This window comes from Aulonocara sp. 'chitande type north' Nkhata Bay, linkage group LG12, assembly GCF_057382095.1.
Source record: "Aulonocara sp. 'chitande type north' Nkhata Bay isolate Kocher_YH1m ecotype deep benthic linkage group LG12, A_spYH_male_GT1.1, whole genome shotgun sequence".
In the NCBI taxonomy this organism is placed as follows: Eukaryota; Metazoa; Chordata; class Actinopteri; order Cichliformes; family Cichlidae; genus Aulonocara; species Aulonocara sp. 'chitande type north' Nkhata Bay.
Window position 1 is genome coordinate 14,760,090 of NC_141355.1, and position 21,616 is coordinate 14,781,705.

At 42.5% G+C, this 21,616-nt stretch overlaps 1 protein-coding gene across 4 annotated transcripts in view; it reads left to right on the forward strand.

The window, feature by feature from the left end:
* dtx1 (deltex 1, E3 ubiquitin ligase) overlaps positions 1–21,616 on the forward strand; it is a 48,114-nt gene that overhangs the window by 16,869 nt on the left and 9,629 nt on the right. For 3 of the 4 annotated variants that reach the window (XM_086313708.1, XM_086313709.1, XM_086313710.1), the window contains 6 exons: positions 8,223–8,970; positions 16,139–16,200; positions 16,317–16,478; positions 18,962–19,023; positions 19,131–19,289; positions 20,600–20,764. In XM_086313708.1, the coding sequence (XP_086169834.1) occupies positions 8,223–8,970; positions 16,139–16,200; positions 16,317–16,478; positions 18,962–19,023; positions 19,131–19,289; positions 20,600–20,764 (1,358 nt within the window). The remainder of the gene's footprint in view (positions 1–8,222; positions 8,971–16,138; positions 16,201–16,316; positions 16,479–18,961; positions 19,024–19,130; positions 19,290–20,599; positions 20,765–21,616) is intronic. The other variant, XM_086313711.1, reaches the window with a different exon arrangement.

The window sequence follows — 21,616 nt, forward strand, 5'->3', positions numbered from 1 at the left end:
ATAGATAGATAGATAGATAGATAGATAGATAGATAGATAGATAGATAGATAGATAGATAGAACTGCGTGCTGGGGGGAAATAAAGTGTCATCTCACTCTAGAATATTAGCTTTAATGTGTGATTTTGTGAGAGAGGAGCAGGCGAACTGTGACACTGAAACATATAATGCTGTTAAAGCAGCTTAATGCCAGACTGCCAGGCTCATTATTATGCTCTCTGATCTCAGGATATTCGTTAATGAGCAGATAATGCTTTTACAGATTTTGAGGCTTTCATGTACAGGTATGACAACATCTTTTGAAAAGGAGAGCTTTTCTCGCAGCAGTGCATGCATATAAATGAAAAGTTCACTTCTCCTCGTATTTACGTTGTAGCCACAGATCTGTTTTGAGATAGATCTTTCCACGGTGCATTTTTTTTAGCCACGATTTTCTGTCTCTTGATCGTCACTAATAGCCAGCGTGGGTTTATTGTTTGCTAAGGCCCTTTTTTGAGAGATGAAAGTCCTGTTTTTTTTCCCTAGCTGTGCTCTGGGGTTTATTAGAAAACATCAAACGCACTTCAATTATTTTATTTTCCCCATACTGTAGGATTTAGTTGCATATTCATCATGCGTTCACTGTTCATATGGACGGTATTTTGAAGGCCGTGTGCTGGCAATTGAAGAGCCTGTGCCTAGGTGCTACGTTGGTTCGCGGTTGTGCTGTTGAATTGTTCAACTGTAAAATGAAATGAACTTGTGGTAAATATTAATTTGTGGCAAACCATGCTCTGAAAGATATGCTTTTCTGTAGCTGAAGTTTGGAAGAAGGTGCAGTCAAGATGATGTCACAGTAAGCACCCCTTATATTTTGTCCGACTTTAATTATGTGTTTACCTCTTCAATATGCCTGATTTCTAAGTTGCAGTTCAATAACGATGTTACAATGGGTATGATCAAAGGTTACCTGGATGTGCCTGTAAACATCACAGCTCGGTGTCATCTTGTTCCAGAGCTGTGCTGTTAATTATTATTGATCTCTTGCTCTCTTCAGCAGTGTGTCTTTTGTCCTGTCTTCCTCCCTTCACCCCCAACCAGTCACACCAGATGGCTGCTCCTCGCTGAGCCCGGTTCTGAAGGTTTCTTCCTGTTAAAAGGGAGTTTTTCCTTACTACTGTTGCCAAGTGCTTGATTATAGAGGGTTGTCTGATTGTTGGGGTTTTCTCTGTATTATTGTAGGGTCTTGATAATGATTGTGATTTGGTGCTTTATAAATAAAAATGAATTGCAAAAGAAGAAGAATTGCAGAAGCCCTGTCTTTGTGCTTGCACCTCAGCAGGCCGGTCCGCCTCCAGTGTGTCAAAACAAGGACCCTTCAAATTTTCTGGAAGTGGGCCAGAATCACAGGGAGGCAAATCTGGTGAACAGGGATTGTGTCAGCATGAACAAAAAAACAACCGATTGCATCACATTTCCCCTCATTTCCGCTGAATCTTCACCCTCAGATGCCTCGGGACATTGTAGTAGAAGTCTACGTTAAAAGTCTCAACCTGTCACACAGAATTCACCGTGTGCAACCTTGTGAATGTCGAAAAAGTGATGAGCACACACTTGACTTTACACACTTGGAAAGCTGCTGAAAACTGCTCAGGTGTAGCTGAAGATGCAGCTCTTAACAGAGGTGATAATACGGAGTTTGGGTCTGGTCACGCCGCATTGAAATTGTTGGCAGTTGGTGCAAGTTTTGTAATTTAATGCATTCACAGCAAATCAAACAAAAATAGTGCATATACTGTATGGTCTGTTAAATAGCCACTAAATCAGTCCGGTTATTGTCAGCATTGGCTCGCAGCATAAAAAAAGCACATTATCACTATTTTGGACAGTTTGTAAAGTGAAGGTTAATTAGTTAACTGGGGAATGGTAAATTAAACGGTTGTTATATAGCGCTTTTCTACTCTGCTCAAGGACTTAAAGCACTTTATACTACAGCCCAATTTGACCTTTCACAAAGGCACTTTTTTCCCAGCCTACGTGCTTTCGAACTAACATTCACACTTTGATGAATGCATCGGGAGCACCTCAGGGTTCATGATCTTGCCCAAGGATACTTGTACATGCAGACTGGAGCAGCCAGGGATCTTTTAGGCTGGTAGATTACCTTTTCTACCTCCTGAGCCACAGCTGACCCAAAAATGTGGTTTTCTTCACTGTGAAAGCGCAAGATCAAGTTAATGTAATATTGGTTACATTAAAATACGTTTTGTAACTGATCTCTCTTTTATGGCAGTGGGCTCCCTGGTTTCTAACAAAGAATAGGTAGCTCTGCTTCTCAGATACCGTCAAGGCATATGATGCTGGACCTGTTACTGGCCCCCATCCGTCTGTAGTTAAATTGGAAACCGCCGCACTAATAGGTTCAACGCAGCCCCAGGGAAATTGAAGAGGTTTGTCAATTATAAGGCCATATTATAGTGCCTGATCCTGGCGCTTCTCTTCTGCCTTTCTTCCCAAAGCAGCAGTGCAAAGAAGAGCATTAACTACAAGGTGATGCGCGCCCTAATTCAATGACACAGATTTTTGTTCTCGCTCCAAGAGTTGAGCGTTGAGTGAGAGCGGGACGGGGTCCAGTGAGTGACAGAGTGGAAAATGTGAAGAATGGCTCAGCGAGGCATTGCTGAAACAGATCCAGGAGAGACGGTGGAAAGCGAGGGAAAGCTGGCGTCAGCAGCGGATGAGATGAGAGAGGAGATGAGGTGCTGACTCCGTCGGTGCTTTTCTCAGGGAAAGCAGTTGTATGAAGGTTCACATACGAGCAAACCCTTCCTCCTGCCCTTTCTCCTTTAAGACCCCAGAGACAGCTTCAGCGACAGCAAAACCTTTCCTCAGTGTGACAGCAAAGATTAAATCCTGTGTATTTTGCAGCAGCCATGCAGGTGTTACCCACGGCAAGACAAGAGATCATAAGGAACTGACAGTTTTCTTTAAGGCTCTTGTGACCACAGTTTTCTTGAACACACCGCAGAGTAGTTAGCGTGTCATAACCCGAGTGACAGATTTAGAGGGTCTCTGCGTGGAAGGAAGTAGTTTTACTCCCTCGATGAACTGTAACGAGGTGTAAAAGCCTTTTTTCCTCTAGTTTGTTGTGTGTTACATTATAAGTAGAGGATAAAGACAGAATAAGTGCGTATACCGGTGGCCATGTTTTTAGTATAACAAAATTGAAAATTGAAAAAATTGTTTTCTGCTTTGATATTTGAAGAGGCATCTGAATCTTAACTTGTCACATAGGGCTGCTTGAGTGGGACGCGTTGGTCTCAGCTTTAGCATCGTTTTTAAAACTAAAGAGTTAATGTTGTAATGTTGTTTTCAACCTGACCGTGTCCGTCTCAACCCAACCAAACAGTTTTTGTGTCTATACCTAAAAAAAGAAGCTTTGCTTATGGAAGTCAAGCAGAAATGATTCATTGTCTTTGAATTGGGGATTTGGGGTGTATGATATGGTTGGGTTATTAGGTGATTGTATCACCTGTCATCGATTGGCTGAGCCCATTGGTTGCTGGGTTAGCAGTTGCATGGACTTTTTTTGGTCTGGCTCTTTGATGCTCAGGAGAACCTGTGAATCTCCATTCATAGCCTGAATCTCATAGGATATTATACTACGAACTCAATCACAATGTTCTCACCTCTTTTAAAATGAGGAAGTTACAGTTTCTCTGTGCATACAGTTACATTTTAAATATGTTTTAATCTGAACGTGATTACAGACTACAAAACAAATGATCCCAGTCTGAAATAAAAAATTCCAGTGCCCATATATTATTAAAGTTTAAACCGCAGGTCAATATAACAATACATTTTTAAGATGTTGTAGTTGTTTATGTCTATTGTGTTTGAAGGAGCTGTTTTGCTGGTTAAATAAAAGGCGATAGCATCTCTTCAATCCTTAGACATAAGTTCATCTTCTCAGAAGCTTCGTTTTTGCAGTGTTTGGAGCTGGTTTCCTGCTGTGATATGCGAGCTGTCGTTGTCTTCTTCAGAGATAAACCTTTGGCATGTTTTACAAAGCATCATTTTGCTAATCTGCTGTGTCTCTATGCTGTAAGCCTCTAAGGGCAGCCAAGGATGTTAGAATTTAATGATGCATGTCCTTCCATATAAAACGGTGATTCAGACTGGGCTTCCTTCACTTCCAGAGAAAAACAAAGCTATTAAGGATGGAGACTGGCATGGTGTCATGTGATGAACAGACAGAGGGAAGTTTCCCTACAGCCATGATGTGAGAGGGCAATGAAGCTCACCCTGAACCCTCCTGGCCCCGTGTGACAGTAGGGCTAGAGTCCCACAGTGAGGCCCAATGTGGCAATACATCACACAGCTCCAGCTTGCCCAAGAGCAAACCATGCTGGTGTTGGGGAAAGGACAGCTAGAGGACAATGTGGGAGATGAGATAAGAGAGATGAGAAGGGAAGGCAGGAAAGATGGCTGCCAAAGGCGCACAGGTTCAGACAGGAAGCAGCCACTCTCGCTTCGTTTCCTGTTAGGAAGAGCAAGAACGGTCATGGGGAGAACGTCAACAACTCGGTCCTGGGTTTTCACAGAGGAAGGTAGGATACACAGCAGAGAATTACAGCCCAACATGAGACTCGGAGAAGAGATTCAGGGTGTATGTTTTGTATAAAGCTTCCTACAGGAGGCTCCCAGACCAAAGTGTTGTTGTGACCTCTGGTGTTTTCTTCGGTGTGCTTCATAGTTTCTCTACACAAGAATGCAAATATTTAAAGTTTATTTAAAGTCAGATTTATTGGATTATTTATCTTGGGTATTTTTTTTTTTTTTTTGCTCTGTCCTTCATTAACAATCGAAACAATGGTGTGTACTTAATAAATTACTGTTTAATTTTTCAAATGAAATAGTAACAGTAAAAACCAGATAACTTTTCGAAAGAAGTCCTCTAGACATCCAAAGTCTAAGTAAGCATGTCAGTCAAAAGAAATGTGATAAAAGTTTACCAAATTGACAAATACCGAACTGTAAAGGTTTTTATTTTAGCTTTCCAAATTCAAAGGTCTCATTTTTACTAGTTCCAGTATGATTTAATTAAAATGACCTTGGTAGATACTCATCACATTAAACATGGGAGTTAGCACAAAATGCTAATTTGGCTTTTCATCTGACTAGAAATGTCAATGTGTGGTTTTAAGGAGAAGTTACATTCTGAAACTGTTTCTCAGCAAACCACATCTAGGTGCTAGCACCCCATCCCCCACACCTTCTTAACCTACATACACACCTTATAAGCTTTGTCAAACAACCCCTTGTGTTTAGTTACTGGACAACTTTATGCTCGACTCCAGTGTGATGGTGAAGAATGAGAGTCCTGAACTGTGCAGCTATCTGGCTGTAAATGCTGAGCAATGCTCGGTCCTGACCTCATTCAGTTACACTCAAGAAACCTGACTGCCAGACGCTCATCCTTTAAAACCCACTGAACTGTTTGAAGAAACTCTTTCAAGTTGAGCTCGTTTCATGCATGGTGCACCATCAAAGTGCTCACAAATACCTAACAGGATTACAGAAAGAGATAATGTCCATCTTTGCTTCCTCCCTGAAGTTGAGACTGGGAATGAAACATCTCCACATGATTAAATATTTACAGTTTACACTTTAACGCTGGTCAAGACTGTTTGGAGCTGTGCTGCCATCCATCGGGCCATGAACATAATGCATCCCACAGTTGCCACAGTGATGAGGGGGTCAGAGCTTTCCCCTGATTTGTGTATAGAGAAAATTATTAAATTTAGGAATTAGTGCTTTGTTAATGTGCGTGTTGTATTTTTGAAATACGCTGAAATCTTTGTTATTTCTTTTTATTATCTCGATGGAAATTGTGCAGTGCAAAAGTCGTAAACCACAATGGGAAGCATGCAAACATACATGGAAATTCAGTATTGTGGTAAAACCATACGACAATTTTGACAAGATCTCTAACACCACTGTCTGAAATGCAGCTTCAAACCATGACAGAGCCTCCACTGTGTTTTACAGCTGTAGACTGTAGACAATCACTGATCAGCCGAAGGTCCAGATGCATCTCTGTGGGTCCTGTGTCAGGTCTCTGCCTGAACTTTTCCTATTTCTTAAAGAGATGATTTTCAGATACTGTTCATCTACTGTACTTTTTTTTTTTAGGCCTGGTACTTCTTCTTTGTCACTCCACTTGTATGGTTTTCTCCCATTTTTTAAGGACTTGCTGCACATGTGCTGAGAAACACAATGTTTTTTTGCTAGTTACTCTTTGGAAATCACGTTGGTGCAAGAGTAATATTATGATATATTATGCTATTACATGGTAGGTTTGCTGTTATTCTATATCATGCCTGTCAACTTGCTATTTTGAGATTCGGCTAAATATAATAGGAAAACTTGATGTGTTTTTGCAACAGGCTGCTGTAGGAAAGTGCCTGAAGATGTTATATGTAGAAACACCAATGGCTCATCCCTTGAGTCAGGTGCTTTTTATTGTAGAATATTTCACAGGTCAGTGTTCAAGGACTGAGCTATGAAATTGTCCAGTCGACTGGACTAGAAATGGGTGAAAAAGCAGAAAGACCGTTAGAAACCCTGGAGAACTATTGCTCAAGACCCTTTTTTTAATTACAACAAACTCTGGCTCACTTGAAGCAAAATTTAAAGAAACAAGAGGTGGTTTTTACCCTTTTGCATAGTGCTATATAAGAAAGCAAGTTGGCAAGCTGTGAGCAGACATGGATGTGACTGGCTGAGAAAGTTGTGCACGGCTGACTGACTGAAGACGTGAGAGACACAGGCAGCTGGCTCATTGAGCAGTCATCTGTAAATGTGTGTGTGTGTGTGCGTGTGTGTGTGTGTGTGTGTGCGTGGTTCTAAAGACGCTCCAAATAAAATTAGCTGTCGAGCCCAGTCCTTTAGCAGTCTGCAGCAACGACTCAAGGTCAGACTTGCTGATCCTGCTGATGCATTTTATTCTCCGGAGCCAGCATCAAGCTCCCGGGTGAGGGTTTACTGCTGCCCACCAACCCTCTACTCATTCCCACCCCCATTCATCCTCGGCACACACTCCCTTCCCTCCATTATCACCCTGGTCCTCCCTGGTTTGGGAGTGTGCATTTACCCGTTAAATTAGGTGGGGGAAGGAGGGGATGACGCTTTCGGCTGGAGTGCCTGGATACCCGTGCTGACGTGTGGCGGGGAGATGGATAAGCTAAGGTGTCCTAATTTCCCATGTGACTACAGTAATTGTGTTATAATGGAGGTGGGAGCTGAGTGGTCATCAGCAGACGGACAGAAGTACAAAGCTCCTGGCTTTATGCCCCCCCCCCCCCCCCTTACCGTTCAGACGGACACAGCAGGCATTGTGAGCATGATGTGGCCATGCATGCAGTTTACAACACAGCAGGAGCTTCAAAGGTTGAGTGATTGGACTATGTGTGCACCCCAGTTTGTTATCGCTTCAGGCAGAAGGTGAACTCTTATACCTCATCTCCTTCGGTTGGTCAAGTTGGCGTCTCAACACTTGTTAGCTCACTTGATGAGCTTTACACAGAAAAGCTGCGGATCTCCTCAGGCTAATGTCACAGGCAGTTTCTGTCTATTTATCATCCAAACAGTTATTCATTTACTCATTAACTGTTAATTATAGCGGCACACAAGCGAGCATACATCACCAAACTGTGAAAGGCAAACCCATGTTCTATTATCTATTATTTTTTCTCATTAAATTAGCACCATCTCATTTTCGGCCTGTGGTGAGATCAATAATTGAAATACATTAAAGGGGCACTCCAACAAGCTTCTCATTATGTGTGGTGAAGCCTGTGAGTATGACTCATGATAAGTAACCGTGGTGATACATAGGGTTACTTATGCAAACTTTTAAAATCTCCATGCAGAGGCACAGACGTCATTAGAGAAGTGATTATGCATTAATGATCCTTATGATGTCATCAGGTTTTTCAGTTTCTGGGCTCCTTGTTTTTCAATCTGGAGGTGTTGGCTTTGATGCAAAAGAGGTTTTGTGAAGAAATCTGAATTGAATATTATGGACAATGTGATGCATTATGGGATATGGGATTTTCGAGGAGTCCCCCCCGCCCCCATTTCTTTTCTACATGCTAATTTTACTGGAGTGAAACATGTTATAAGCTTTCTGAATACAAAGCCGTCCTCACGTTACTTCTCTTCTCTGTTGATTCCTCTTAGGCACCATGAGACCAGTCCAGAGGAACTTCTATGATCCGTCATCTGCCCCAGGGAAAGGTGTGGTGTGGGAGTGGGAGAACGATAACGGCTCATGGACGCCGTACGACATGGAGATCTGCGTGACCATCCAGAACGCCTATGAGAAGCAGCATCCCTGGCTGGACCTGACCTCTCTGGGCTTCTGCTACCTCATCGACTTCAACAGCATGTCTCAGACCAACAGGCAGAGCCAGAGAAAGAGACGCCTGCGGAGGCGCATGGACCTGGCCTACCCGCTCATCATGGGCTCCATCCCCAAGTCCCAGTCTTGGCCTGTGGGCGCCAGCTCTGGCCAGCCCTGCTCCTGCCAGCAGTGCATCCTGGTTAACAGTACAAGAGCTGCCTCTAATGCCATCCTGGCCTCCCAGAGACGTAAACCCCACGGGGGGACGGCGGGCAACGCAGGCACTGCAGGGACCCATACCGTAGTGCGGCAGAGCAATACCTTCGCCGGTACTTCATTTTGGTCTCAAACATCCAGCTCCACCGGCACAAACAACAATAACATTAGCCTGGGAGGTGGACAAGCTAAAGCTGAACAGGTGCAGTTGCCACTGTCCGCTGCCAACTTCCCCTGTTCCCCCGTGATGCCATCTCTTTCATCTGCCCATGGCCACCACACTCTCACCATTAACGGACAGAACAATCTGAACCGTCCGGGCACCCAGCGCATTTCCGTGGGGACTGCCAGAGGAGCCATCCCAGCAGGGTAAAGATTTTTTATTGTACACAAGAGGCAAATGCACACAAAGGCACTGGCCTCTTTTCCTAGCTCAGATTTTCTGGAGTCGGCAGTGGCCTTTCACTCGATATAACGGAGGCATAATGCTCAGATTCAGTTGAATTTACAGTTCCACAGAGGCAACGGGTGGATATTAAAAGCCAAGAGCCAATTTTCATGTCTGCTACACAAAAGCGTCACCCTGAATCCGTGCTGTATATTCTGTCTTTCTCTCCCTCTTTCTGCTAATTTATAACTACTGTTGTTAACGTGCCGATCAATGAACCTGCAGGATAAAAGTCCAGCTGATTCTCCTCTGGCCCAGCTGGCCGAGGAGGAACCCTTTTCCTCCATATGTGTGCCCGCCATGGTTACTGCTCCATAACGAGCTTATGTCGGCCCCCGATAGGCGTGAAATGCTGCAGCCTCCGTTGGATCCCTCTGTTGCTTCTGCTTTGAAGTAATTTGTTGCTCTCACACTTCGCTATGGTTGTTGTGTCACGGGATGTGAAAAGACAGTTTGACACTGTATGTGGATGATCTGAACGCGTGTTTATCTGCATCATTATCTGCATGTGTGTGAACGCGTGTGCTCCGGCGTAGCTGTGGAAACCTATTTGCCACGGAGGCAGAGCTCCACTGGGGAAGCATGAATAATGGATCAAGGAAAAACGGGAGCTTCGGCAGAGCGCTCTGACCTCAGAGCGATTCAGAGAATGGAACCAAGGAATAGAAGTGTGCTAGCGTTGTAACCGATACTTCAGTGCCCCCCATCCTGCTTTCTTTTGCTAAAATAAACCCTCTCCTGATCTAATTTGATTCCATTTTGTTCTCGCCGCTCATGGGGAGAGACACACTTACTGCATGTTTGAATAACACCGTCCTGGACACACATGCTTTCACTTTGTGGCCTAATTCAGTGTCACCCCCACCCCATCCTCACCACAGCAGGTCATGACTTTGTTTGTGCGACGTACTCGGTGATGCTTCGTTCTGCATTTCAAGAATTCAGTGACAGCTCAGGTGTTCAGAGCTGTGGGCGAAATGTGACTTCTTCTTCTTCTTTTCGTATTCTTTTTTACCTCACAGCACAATGAGTTTCTTACGAGACAGTGAGAGCTAGAGTGAGGGAGAGGAAGAGACCGAGGGGGTAAAAGGCGGAGCGCGTCATGTTCCCAGGCGAGTGGCTCGACGCACAGGATGAGTGTGGTTAACATACACACAGCAGGACATGAGAGCTTGCAAGCGCACAGACACAAACTGAAACGTGAACTCCCTCGCATATTCCCACAAGCCTGCTACAGACAGATAACAGAGTAACCCACACAGAATGTAAAACATCAGATCTGTGTTTTTTTCACACGCCCACGCTCTAATATAACTGCTGGGTGCACGGAAGGTATTTGGCACATTGTGGCTCGTTCACATGACTCTATTTCGCTGTTTTATGTATGCAAACGAGGTAGCCGCTATGGATGAATCAGGCAAGGTGTACTTCAAGCCACCAGCGAGAAAAGCTGCACGCTGGTTTTCGAGACAACGCATTTGTTCCCGAGTCCATTGATGATAAAAGGCCAGATATCGATCTTTGTATCTTCTGAAAAGAATACAGGTTGTGGTTGTCAAAGCGGGGGAGGGGAGGGGGGGAGTGTTTAATGCATCTGTGTTACGTGTGAAAACATCACAAGTGGCACCATCTACTGGCTTGTGTCAACACATCAGTTTATCTTATTACAGAGCAGCCCACATATCGCCACCTGTGCAGCTCAGCGACAGATGCAGACTGCCATAGTTTTTTGTTTCTTCTTATCACACTGTTGCATGAGCTGGAAGCAACACTGCAACTGTCTATTATTTTATTAATTATTATTATTAGATTATTTTCTTTGCTTACTGGTTGAATTGCTTGTTTTGGGTTTTTTTTTTTAAACTGATGCCCAAAAGATATTCAGTTCACAGTGATGTAACTGGGAGAAATTAACTGACTATTTTTAAAATCAGTTCATTAAATAATACTGAACCTAGCTTGCATCATCTTTATAGATATTTCATGATATTTATGAATTCATTAAATATTTGCTGGTAAAAGAGCTGTTCGTGTTGATCTCTTTGAGTCAATAGTCTTGCATCATTTATGTGCAGCACCATGTTGCGTATATCTAATCGTTCTCGAGTATTTCACCCTTAAACCAAACTCACCATCGACACGTCGAAAAAGGAACCACAGCAGGTTCTCGCTATGAGATTTATCTTGTCGTTGTGTGTTTACGCATAGATACGAGAAATGTTAACGACGAATCGTCTGCCTCTTTAAAAGATAAACAGATATCATTTGTAGCGGAATGAACAGAGGAAGAATTTCACAAGGCCTCTGGGGATTTTTTTGTTTTGTTTTCTTTTGTGTTTTTTAGGCCTCCGTTGTCAGTCAAACCACTTCCTCTTGTGCACTTTCTCTCCGCTCGACCGGGTTAAGCCCTGCGCTGCAGGTCTTTAGTTAGAGCTGCTTTATAGTATTGCTTTCAGTTCTCTGACAGGTGAAAGATGAAAGGTAAAAAAAAAACAAGGCCTTGTCTTCATGAGCTGAAAGAAAGAGCTTTTTAATTGGGTGCGTTCCCTCGCTGCTATCGGCTGTGTTTACGAGCTGCTCGTGTTAAGGAGCCAGCCTGAGTTTTGACTGGAGGCCTGAGATCATTATCCCTCAGTGTGTTGCTCTGCTTCTCCTGCTCTGGCACTCCCCTCATGATGAAAATTGTTATTAAAATAAATGGAAAAATCCCGAGCCAGAGTTTTGGAAATCGTCTGTGCCATCGTTGCTTATTTTCAGGGCATTTCATTGCCACCCACACTGTAGCGGGGGCAAGCCTCTCTCTCCTGCGATACACATCAATATGCAATTAAGCACTCGTGGAGTTCTCTCCATTCGACTCTGTCTTTATAGCGCATAATAAACAGATGAGGAGATATTAGTCCTCCGTCAGCACTTCCTCAGCGAGGCTTAATGTGGTCTCTTTATTTTGGGAATCACATCTGATTAAGTCCTCAAGGCAGCTGGGAGATTCCCTCCAGAGAAGAAGTATTACTCTGAGCAGGAGATAGAGGAGGAATAGTGACCCTCATGCCCATGATCTGCAAGGGGCATTTATTACTGTGGTGTTGATGGATGAGCTTGTGGGAGGTGGGTTTATTACTAAATTACATTGGTTTTGGGTTAGAAATTACAGCCTTAGTTATAAGAAATGCCACTCGGACACACTGTCGAAGGTTTGGGCAAAGATAGGCTCAGGTTAATTTTTACTTCATGGAGAGAAGGGAACAAAGAAGTGAACACAAGACAGGAGGATGAAAAGAATTGGAGTTGTCAGCGTAAAAGCAATCTAGAGGTGACAAGGTTCAGTGTAGTTTGCTGAATGTGGAAAAGGTCCGCGCTTGTTTACGCTGACAATGAGTTATAATTGCTCTCAAGGTCTGAGCACAAGCCAACAGAGCCCATTGTTGAGGATCATTGATTGTTTTAACCCTAAAGTGGCTGTTTTGGTGAGGACAACTCAGGGTTTTTAACATGAATGTTGGCGTTTCTTGATGAAATAATCAACATCAAAAGTTATTCCGTGTTCGAGATTTTTAGCGTCATGTGGTTTAAGGCGCGATTCAGAGGCACAGGGTTCACTGATTTCAGAGGTTCCCATTTCTAAATGAAAAAACAAGAAAGGCAAGAGAATTGTGTACAAAAGGAGACAGATGTCCACAGCTGTACACTGGCTACAGGTTGTCTGGCTGCCAGTTTAATGTGTAATCAGAGATTTGAAGGAAAGAACGCGCTCCAAGATGTGCGTCTATGTGTAGGAGTGCGTGTCTTTCTGGTTAGGTGATAAGAATTATCAATAGCATCTAATGTTTGTGTGTTTTGTGTTTCGGCTTGTGTAGATTTTATCGTACCACGGAGTTTCCATCTTTTTTTGAGATCTTCTCTAGAATCTATATGCAGTACAAATGAAACTAACTAATGTCTTGTTCTAGTACAGATCCACTGCTGTGTGTGCTTTTAGTTTGTCCACAATGAGATGGCGTTAAGGGCTCTTGTGTTGTGTCGTCCCCCTTTTTTCTTCTCATGAAAATGATTTGTTTGATCACAGGACTCTCTGTGAACTGCTTAAATTAAACATGCACTCATAAAGGGAGGCATCTGAAGGATTCTCCCACTGGGTGGCAGTGAATATATTTATTTTTCTTGTTTGTTAGATTACTTTTTACTTTTGTTCTGCTTTTGGTTTTTGGGGTTTTTTTATATAAACTTTTACACTTTCGTACACATTTTTTTATTCCAGACACAGAAAAATAGACCGCCGACCTCTTGACTCAAACTGGTGCTTTCATTGAGTGAAGGGCGGCTGTGTACTGTGAAGTATTGACTGGTTAGTTTTTGTTACACGCGCAGACTGCAGGAGGTGAGTTCGTCTATTAATTCTTCCTCTGTGGCTGAAGGTGTGAAATCACTCACTGGTGTCTTTTTTTGGACAAAAATCAAATCTGACGTGCCCACCCCCCACCTCCCACCCCCCTCTGAATTTGACTTTCTGACATAAGGCATTTATCAGAGCTGCACATCGCTGTATTTTTTTGTTACACTCCAGAACAAAAGCAAGCTGATCCCGGTTTCTGGCCCGCTGGTGTGAGACGCAGCGTATTTGAGTCCTTCCCAGAAATGCAGTGGCACACATCGGCTTCAGTCAGACCTCGTGTCCCTTTGTTATTGCGCTCAGCTTATTGAGCGGCTTCCCCTGGTGTAAGAACCGAGTCCCTCACTAATATCAAAGCGCTGTGTTGATGCGGATTTGTGCAGTGCCTAGAGCTACAGGGTCTGACACTTCACTCCTTTCATACAAAGAGCAAAGAGACGTGCGCAGGAGTGTGTGTGTGAAGGTGTGTGTACGTGTTTGTAGTCAATAAACTGAGAACTCTAGTGATTCAGTGAGAGCACAGCATTGAACATCCGGAGATGATGGCTACCTTTAACTCCACGTTATTTGAAACATGGGTTGGTTTAGAAGTGTAGCAGGTTTGCCACAGTAACCACAGGGTTGAAGGTAGTTAGTGCACACATTTCTTTACTAATCACTCCTCCGACAACTGTGCGGCTTCGGAGCGTAATGACTCTGTGCTGCAGTCTGCCCGCACCGAATGCAGGCCAGGTGTGCCACTCTTTCCACCGGCGCACCTCCCTCAGCCGACCTGCCCCACTTCTACGTCCAAGAGCCGAGCCATTATCTACACCGCACCACCACAGTGAGCTGTATTACAGGTGTCTAAGGTTACCTTCCTAAAAAGAGAGAGACCCTGGCTTTGTTCAAAATATGTAGTGCTTGAGAAATTTATTAGACCAACACACAGGGTAAGGCTGATGCCCCAGCTGGCCTAAGTTAACAGCATTGGTAATTACCAACATGTTCCTGTAATGGTTGTCCATCAGTCTGCACAAGCTCTTGTCACACAAGTTTGTTTGTTTCCTGTTAAACAGTTCTTCTACTCTAGATGATTTCTTCCATATAAACACTTTGTCTCTATCTTCACTTGTTGCCAAAGGGCATTAAAGTACAGACCTATATTTTTTTTATTTCCTAAGTGGTGAAATACAAGCTTCATTTTATTCCAGAATCCCATTAATGATATTAATTTCTGGAGGTCTCAATGGAGACATGATATATGATTTTCCCTTGGAGCCACCATTCTCAAAATATCCTCACATCAGTTCATATTGTGACCTAGTCTTCGCGGTTTCTTCTTCTAATGTCATTCTTACCATCAACTCTAATAATATTAAAACAATAAATCTAAAAATGAACAACGGCTTCCTTCTTCGTAAAATAATATGTATGAAGGCCTAACCAAGTGTCCTAGTGTAATTTTTGCAATTTAAGAGGAATTTAAATGGTTATAAAACTTTATTAGAATTTTTTAGTCCTCTTTTCCACCTGTTTGGAGTCTAAACTGTTAACAGGAATAAAAATGTGTGGTTTGAAACTATCCATTTCAAAGTAAAGTGCTTGTTTTCATCACATTGTCTCACACTGGCTTACGTTTGTTTTTTTATAATTGTCTGCTGTCCATTGCTTTCAAATTTAGTAAAATTTACAGGCTGCTTCCTTTAGGAGTCGCCATAGTGGATAACCTGCCTCCATTTTATCCCCGGTTTCCTCTTCTATAACACCAACCCTCTGCATGTCTTCTATCACTACTTCCATGAACCTCTGCTGAGATCTTCCTCTTTTCCGCCTGGAATATGGCAGCTCCATACGTCCTTTGTCCAATACATCCACCATCGCTCGTCTGTACATGTCCGAACCACCTCTGCCTTGCCTCTTTAACTTAAACGCAAATCGCTTGACCCAACCTGTCCCTCTCATGTACTGACTTCTAATGCTGTCTATCCTCGTAGCTCCCAATGAAAATCTTTCCATTTACCCGGGCTTGGGATCAGCACTAAGAGTACATTTGAGTACACCATCACATTTGGTGTGATTTTATTTATTAGGTGTTTTTTAAAGGGCAGTGTAATCTCAGCTTTAATAACTCTTAGTTTGATGGCTTTGTACTTTTAATCCAGGGAAAGGAAACGTGTTCCTGTGCTCTGCTTCGCTCGGGGAAATTTGCGCGCTCATATTAATGCCCCTGTTTTTGCCCGCTGTGCTTCATAGATCTTGAAGAGTGAGCAAGTCAACTGTCTTTGTCGTCTGTGTTTGTCATGAACTTCAGCCTCTCCGAATGTCATCCTGAATCAGACTCTGCGGCAGCGCTTTGCACAAGTCGAGTTGTCTCATCCTACTGCAGTTGTCTTCGTCTTTGTGGTGAAGCACATTTGACATTTTAGCTTGAGTGTTTTTCATGCCACGCAGAGCAGAACTGTCTGCTGCTTTCAGGTTTTTCAGCTGTGGCATAACAAGCAGTTGTACACAAATGGGACCGTTTACCATCCATTTTAGCAGTCGCAGGGTCATTTACAGATTATAAGCTGTGTATTAAATGGACCCGCATGGCGAGAAGCATCTGTCTGTGTGATGTGAGCAATTCTCTTTGTAGAGACCTTTGAGTAAGGGACTGTAACAACACTGTACTTATAATATTACTATTTTTATGCCTTTTCATTTCTTTTTTCTTAAAGGGTTCCTGCACTCCCAGTTAAAAACTTGACTGGTTCTGGACCAGTGCACCCAGCCTTAGCAGGTTAGACCAAATCTGCTGTGCAGCATCTGTTTAGCAATCAGCTATAAATGATCGTTTTTGCTGAGATGAGTAATGTTTGTTTATTTTTCTGTGTGTGTGCCCTACCCATGCGTCAGGTATGACAGGTATCCTGATGTGCGCTGCAGGTCTGCCCGTTTGCCTGACTCGAGCACCAAAACCTATACTGCACCCACCCCCCATCAACAAGAGCGACATGAAACCTGTGCCAGGAATCAACGGCATGCGCCGCAAAACCAAGAAAAAGCACCTAAGAAGAGGTGAGACGGCGGGACCGAACAACAGAATGAATTCAGAACAACAGCACTGTAGTTTGTAGTTTTATAATAAGTGAAGAAATGAGAAATGCACAGATGAGAGAAATCTGCCAACCACTGACAGACCATCTTTGTTCTGCCAAACTTTGCGACATGTTTCAGCCTTCTGAGTGTTGAAACTGCAAAATAAGCCACCAAATAAACTGTTGAGGGATCCATAATTGTTCCATAAGGTTAGCAGTGGCTCAGATTTCACCCAAGTTTGCTAACAGTCAGTTTGAAAAGCATTCCTGTACCTTTCAAAAAGCTCATATATGTATACAGTAAAATAACAACTTCATAAATGTAACACTACATTCAGATTGATACATGAAGACACAATGAAAGGCACAGTTACACTGAGCCGGTTCGAAAGGGCATCTGGTGTATAGTTGGAGAACTCTGGGCCTGAGTAAGTGTTGGTCGATGCAAGCAGTGGAAACCACAGACCTCCCCGGGGAGTTTTTGTATTAATTGAACAGTCAGACTGTTGGATTTCTATCCTTGCACTGCACTTGTCCTCTTAGTCAGTCCTTCAAGCATCTCACCATTGTGAACAAAGATTTTGTTTAGAGATACACCAGTTTGAATTTCCTTCAACTGTGACGTGCCGGTATCAGTATCAGTAAGAACAGCATGCGCCAACAAAAGCATTCCTCAATGCATAGTGTTATTTTCATTATAAAAGAAATTATTAAAGTTTACAAAAGCAAGTGCAACAAATGTCAGGTACTCACATCATCCGCTGTGTTTATAACGTCACCAGATAACAGCCTTTTTTTCTTTCCTGCTTCTTTAGCTTTAAACAATTTACCTTTTCTTAGCTTCTTTAAAATCTCCTTGTTCAGTTGAGAGATGGTGATTTAAGTATCCAATTAGGTTTGTTGTTACAACAGTTTTTTGCGGTGGTCCTTATTCAAATTCACCAAAATCAAGCTTTTAAACAAAAAAACCCCCAAAAAACAAGAGCCTATGCTAACAGCTATGTGAGACTACCTTTGGGTAAGGCCTAGAGCTAAGCTAAATGCTAACACAGCTAATATATCCAGACTGCCTGGTAATAGCTAGCTACTGTAGCACTAAATATATAGTTATTAGTTTTGCAAGTACACTTGGCCTTAAACTAGAATTTAAAACATGCTATTAGAAGGTATCTTTTATATGAATGTATTACTATCAAGCCAAGTTGTGCGAAAACTTTAAAAATTGCAAATTCATGACCATATATTTATTTTAGCCTCAACAAATGCTGCAGACTATTACAACACGTTCTCACTCCCAAAACGTAATATTTGATGCTAGGTGACAAATCGTCAACATATTACGCTTCCAGACACCCACCACATCCCAAGTGACAAGATCAGAAAAATGAGGAAACATGAGAACTGTTTGGAATCAATCTCACATGTTCGTTCATTTTACTTAAATCACTTTGGAAAACGCAGTTTAACGTCATTAAAGTGCTGGCAAAGGTTAGGGATAGGGTTAGGGATAAGGTTAGTGTTAGGGCTGGAATACATGGCTGGTACATGTATTACTGCGGGACTGTCATTCAACTGGATTTCATCCATAAACTGGTGCGTAGCATTAGAACGCGGAAGGTCACCTTTCACATACCTCAGGAACGCCACGGGATGTGACAAATAGTCGGGATGTTAGGCCTCGGGAGTGAGAACGGGCTGACTATTACCAAAAAACAGCAAAACTAATAAAATAAAATAAAATAAAATCTTCTGCTGTAGTAATTAGAAATTATTGACCTTTCAAATGTTACTTCAGGTAACAGACAAATATGCAACCTATGTGTTTGTGTCTGATTTGATTTCTATTGCTCTGCTTTCTGCACCCAGAACAATCAGAGAAGTGAATGAAGCTGTCAAATAACAACAGAGTAAAATTATTCTTAATTAATTTATTAACTTTTTCTCTGTCTTTCTCCTCCTTTTTTCTGTTTTCACCTCTCCTTCTCTTCACACATTTCTACCTCCTGCATACCCTTTATACCTGAGGATTTGGGGGGGACAAAAGCTGTCTCCTTCCCTCACTACTCTCTCTGCCTGTGTTCACTGGCTCTCCCTCAAATGAACAAACAAAAGCTCGGGGGGGAAAAAAGGTTGCCTGTAAGCGTATTAGGGATGTAAGCTGTGGGTGTGCTCTCAGCCATACCAGCCTGGTTGCACACAGGGATTATGAGAGTGTGGGGTTGCCAGTGTTATGTGGCAGCTTCAAGGTGACCTCCTCTTGAACATCACTAACATGTGTACTGTTTCCACATGCACACTTTCTTTTATTGGTAAAAAAAAAAGAAAGAAAAGAAAGGCACATGGGGCAGAGTAGTCTCTGAGACTGATCTGATGTTATTCTCTTGTTTTTGAATAGTCAATTTTCTCTTTACTCACACTTACCTGTGGCTTGTTCTCATGACTTTTGTGACTTATTTTTAAAAGGGAAAAACCCAGAAGATGTGGTGCGACGATACACTGAGAAGATTAAAGTGGTGCCAGATGAGGTGAGAATAAAACCCATCGGTGCGCATATTCAGGATTTAAGTTGCTTCATGAGTACAGTCATGTACATGTCAAATGGCAGCTCAAGTATTTTGGCCCGCTATTCCAGGACTGTACCATCTGCATGGAGAGGCTGGTCATGTCATCCGGCTATGAAGGCGTCCTGCAGCACAAAGGCATCAAGCCAGAGCTGGTGGGCAAACTTGGCAAGTGTGGGCACATGTACCATCTGCTATGCCTGGTGGCCATGTACAACAATGGCAATAAGGTGGGTAAAAGCTTGCGAGCCAGACGCTGTTATGATGTCACGCTAGGCTCAAATTCTAAACTCGCGATGTCTTACAGCTCGACGGGGTTGCACGGCACTGGCAGATGATGGCCCTCGATATTGCTGCTAACAGATGGAAAGCTTATATAGCCTCATCTGATCAGTCTTGACAGCACAGTATTTTGTAAAATTACTTTGGACACTGATGTTTGCTTGCAGGAAATTCAGATTCACTGCTTGCAACTGCAAACAAAAGAACACCATGCTGCACTGTTGGTGCTCCAGAACAAAAAAATCAAGACAAATCAAAGTTTCTATTGTGCATTTAAAATACCTCAGTTCACCAAAATGCTGTACAGTTTGTACAAAATACACACTATACACAAGGATCACTAAATGAACATTAAATATACAACAGAAATGTAATAAAACAAAGTAAATAAGTCTGTTTTTGCACAATAAAGCCAGGGAACTCTGCTCAACTAGACGTGAAAGCAAGAACAAATGGGTCTTTAGAAGATTGGGAGCCACCACTGAAAAGTCTCAATCACCTCTAATTTAAATCCTTGATCTGGGAATTTCCAAGAGCAGGTCGTTCGTAGATGTCCGTGCTCAGCTAAGAGTCTAGGGTTTCCAAAGTTCTGTTAAGTAACAGGGTGACAAACCATGAGGTTTAAAAAGAAGGAATAAACGTTTAAACTGGATCCTGAAATGGAAGTAAAGCCAGTCTAAGGAAGCCAATATGGGTGTAATGTGATCACACCATTTTTCCCCTTTAAATAAAAGTGTGAATTACAAAAGTAACAAAAACAACAAACTTCTTATTTACATTTTACTGTAACAATCTATGCAGATGATTCTACTTTTTATTTGTCCAGTTTTTAAAATTCCCCTCTTTGAATTTAGATTTTTCTTTAAGCTGCGATAGGTGATATTGCTGTACTACATTATAATAGATGTGTAAATCCTACTGTGGCTCCAGAAAGAACTGCAGTGGTGTATTTTTTCCCAGCTCTACTTGGGGATAAAGACTAACAACTCCTGAGAAAAATATGTTTTTTTATCCACTAAATATTAAAATATATTTACCAGTTAGTTCCTAACATCGTCTATCTGCTGTTTGGAATCATTCTATTTGAAATTTAAAATGAGCAGAAACAAATAAAAGGCATTTTTCAGTCTCAATATTTGATATATTGTCTCTAGGCTGAAAAAAAAATTGCAAATCATCCATTTAATTTGGGGTTTTGGAAACAAAGTGGTTTAATTTTATTGCGTCATTAACGTCAAATCATTATTTTTCTCCAAAGCAGGATGGCAGTCTTCAGTGCCCAACGTGCAAAACCATCTATGGGGAGAAAACAGGCACGCAGCCCCCCGGGAAGATGGAGTACCACGTCATACCACACTGCTTGCCAGGCTATCCAGACTCAAAGACCATCCGCATTGTCTACGATATTCCTGCCGGGATCCAGGTGAGAGCCGTCTCACTTCACCTAATCCACCACCCTGCCTTTCTACCCTGATCCGCTGTCTCTTGCCTCTAAATCTGTGACCTTTTACAACTGCTTATCCGCTTAAGTTGGATGGAGAGTTACTCACGCAGGAAGCTGAGGTGTCGGGATCCTGAGGAAACAGCATTTTTAGGAATTAAGCAGTGATTCAGGGCAAAGACAAAGAAGTATCTAAGAGTAATTCTCTCTCATGGTAAAGGCTTATGTTGTATAAGAAATATATAGAGTGAAAACATGCATGTTTTTTTGTCCTTATAAATATAGGCATACAAGTCCGCCTTCCCTTAGTTGATTTGTCTTTCAGCTTATACATCAAACTGATTAACATTAATAAGAAAATTAAACAGCTGGGATTTGCAATTGGATTTCACCGGGTCTGAGCTGGTGGTATTTTGGCTGGTATTTTCTCCTGACTCCTGAGATGAGCTCAAATTGAGTCAATAAGCTGACCTTTTTCCACCAGCGGAGAAGGCATAGAGCCCCCAGGGATAGCGCTGGGGGTCATCTGACCACTCAGATCAGCATAACAACACAATACACTATTGCCAGGGGACATTACTGTAGGTCTGTCTTTTTCCCCTCCTGCAGTTCAGCCTGCACTCTAGACAACATGAGTGATCATCATAGATGGTCAGGTTTACACTCTGTACTCTGTGGACGATAGCAAAATAATTGGGTGAGTAGGGAAGTGGTGACGCTGTGCATATTGTCCATCTTCTTTTGCCTTTTCAGTCTATGCCAGCACCCAAAACTGTATGATGAAAATAGTAGCACACTATAATGGGCTTTATACTTGTACATCTTTAATAGGTT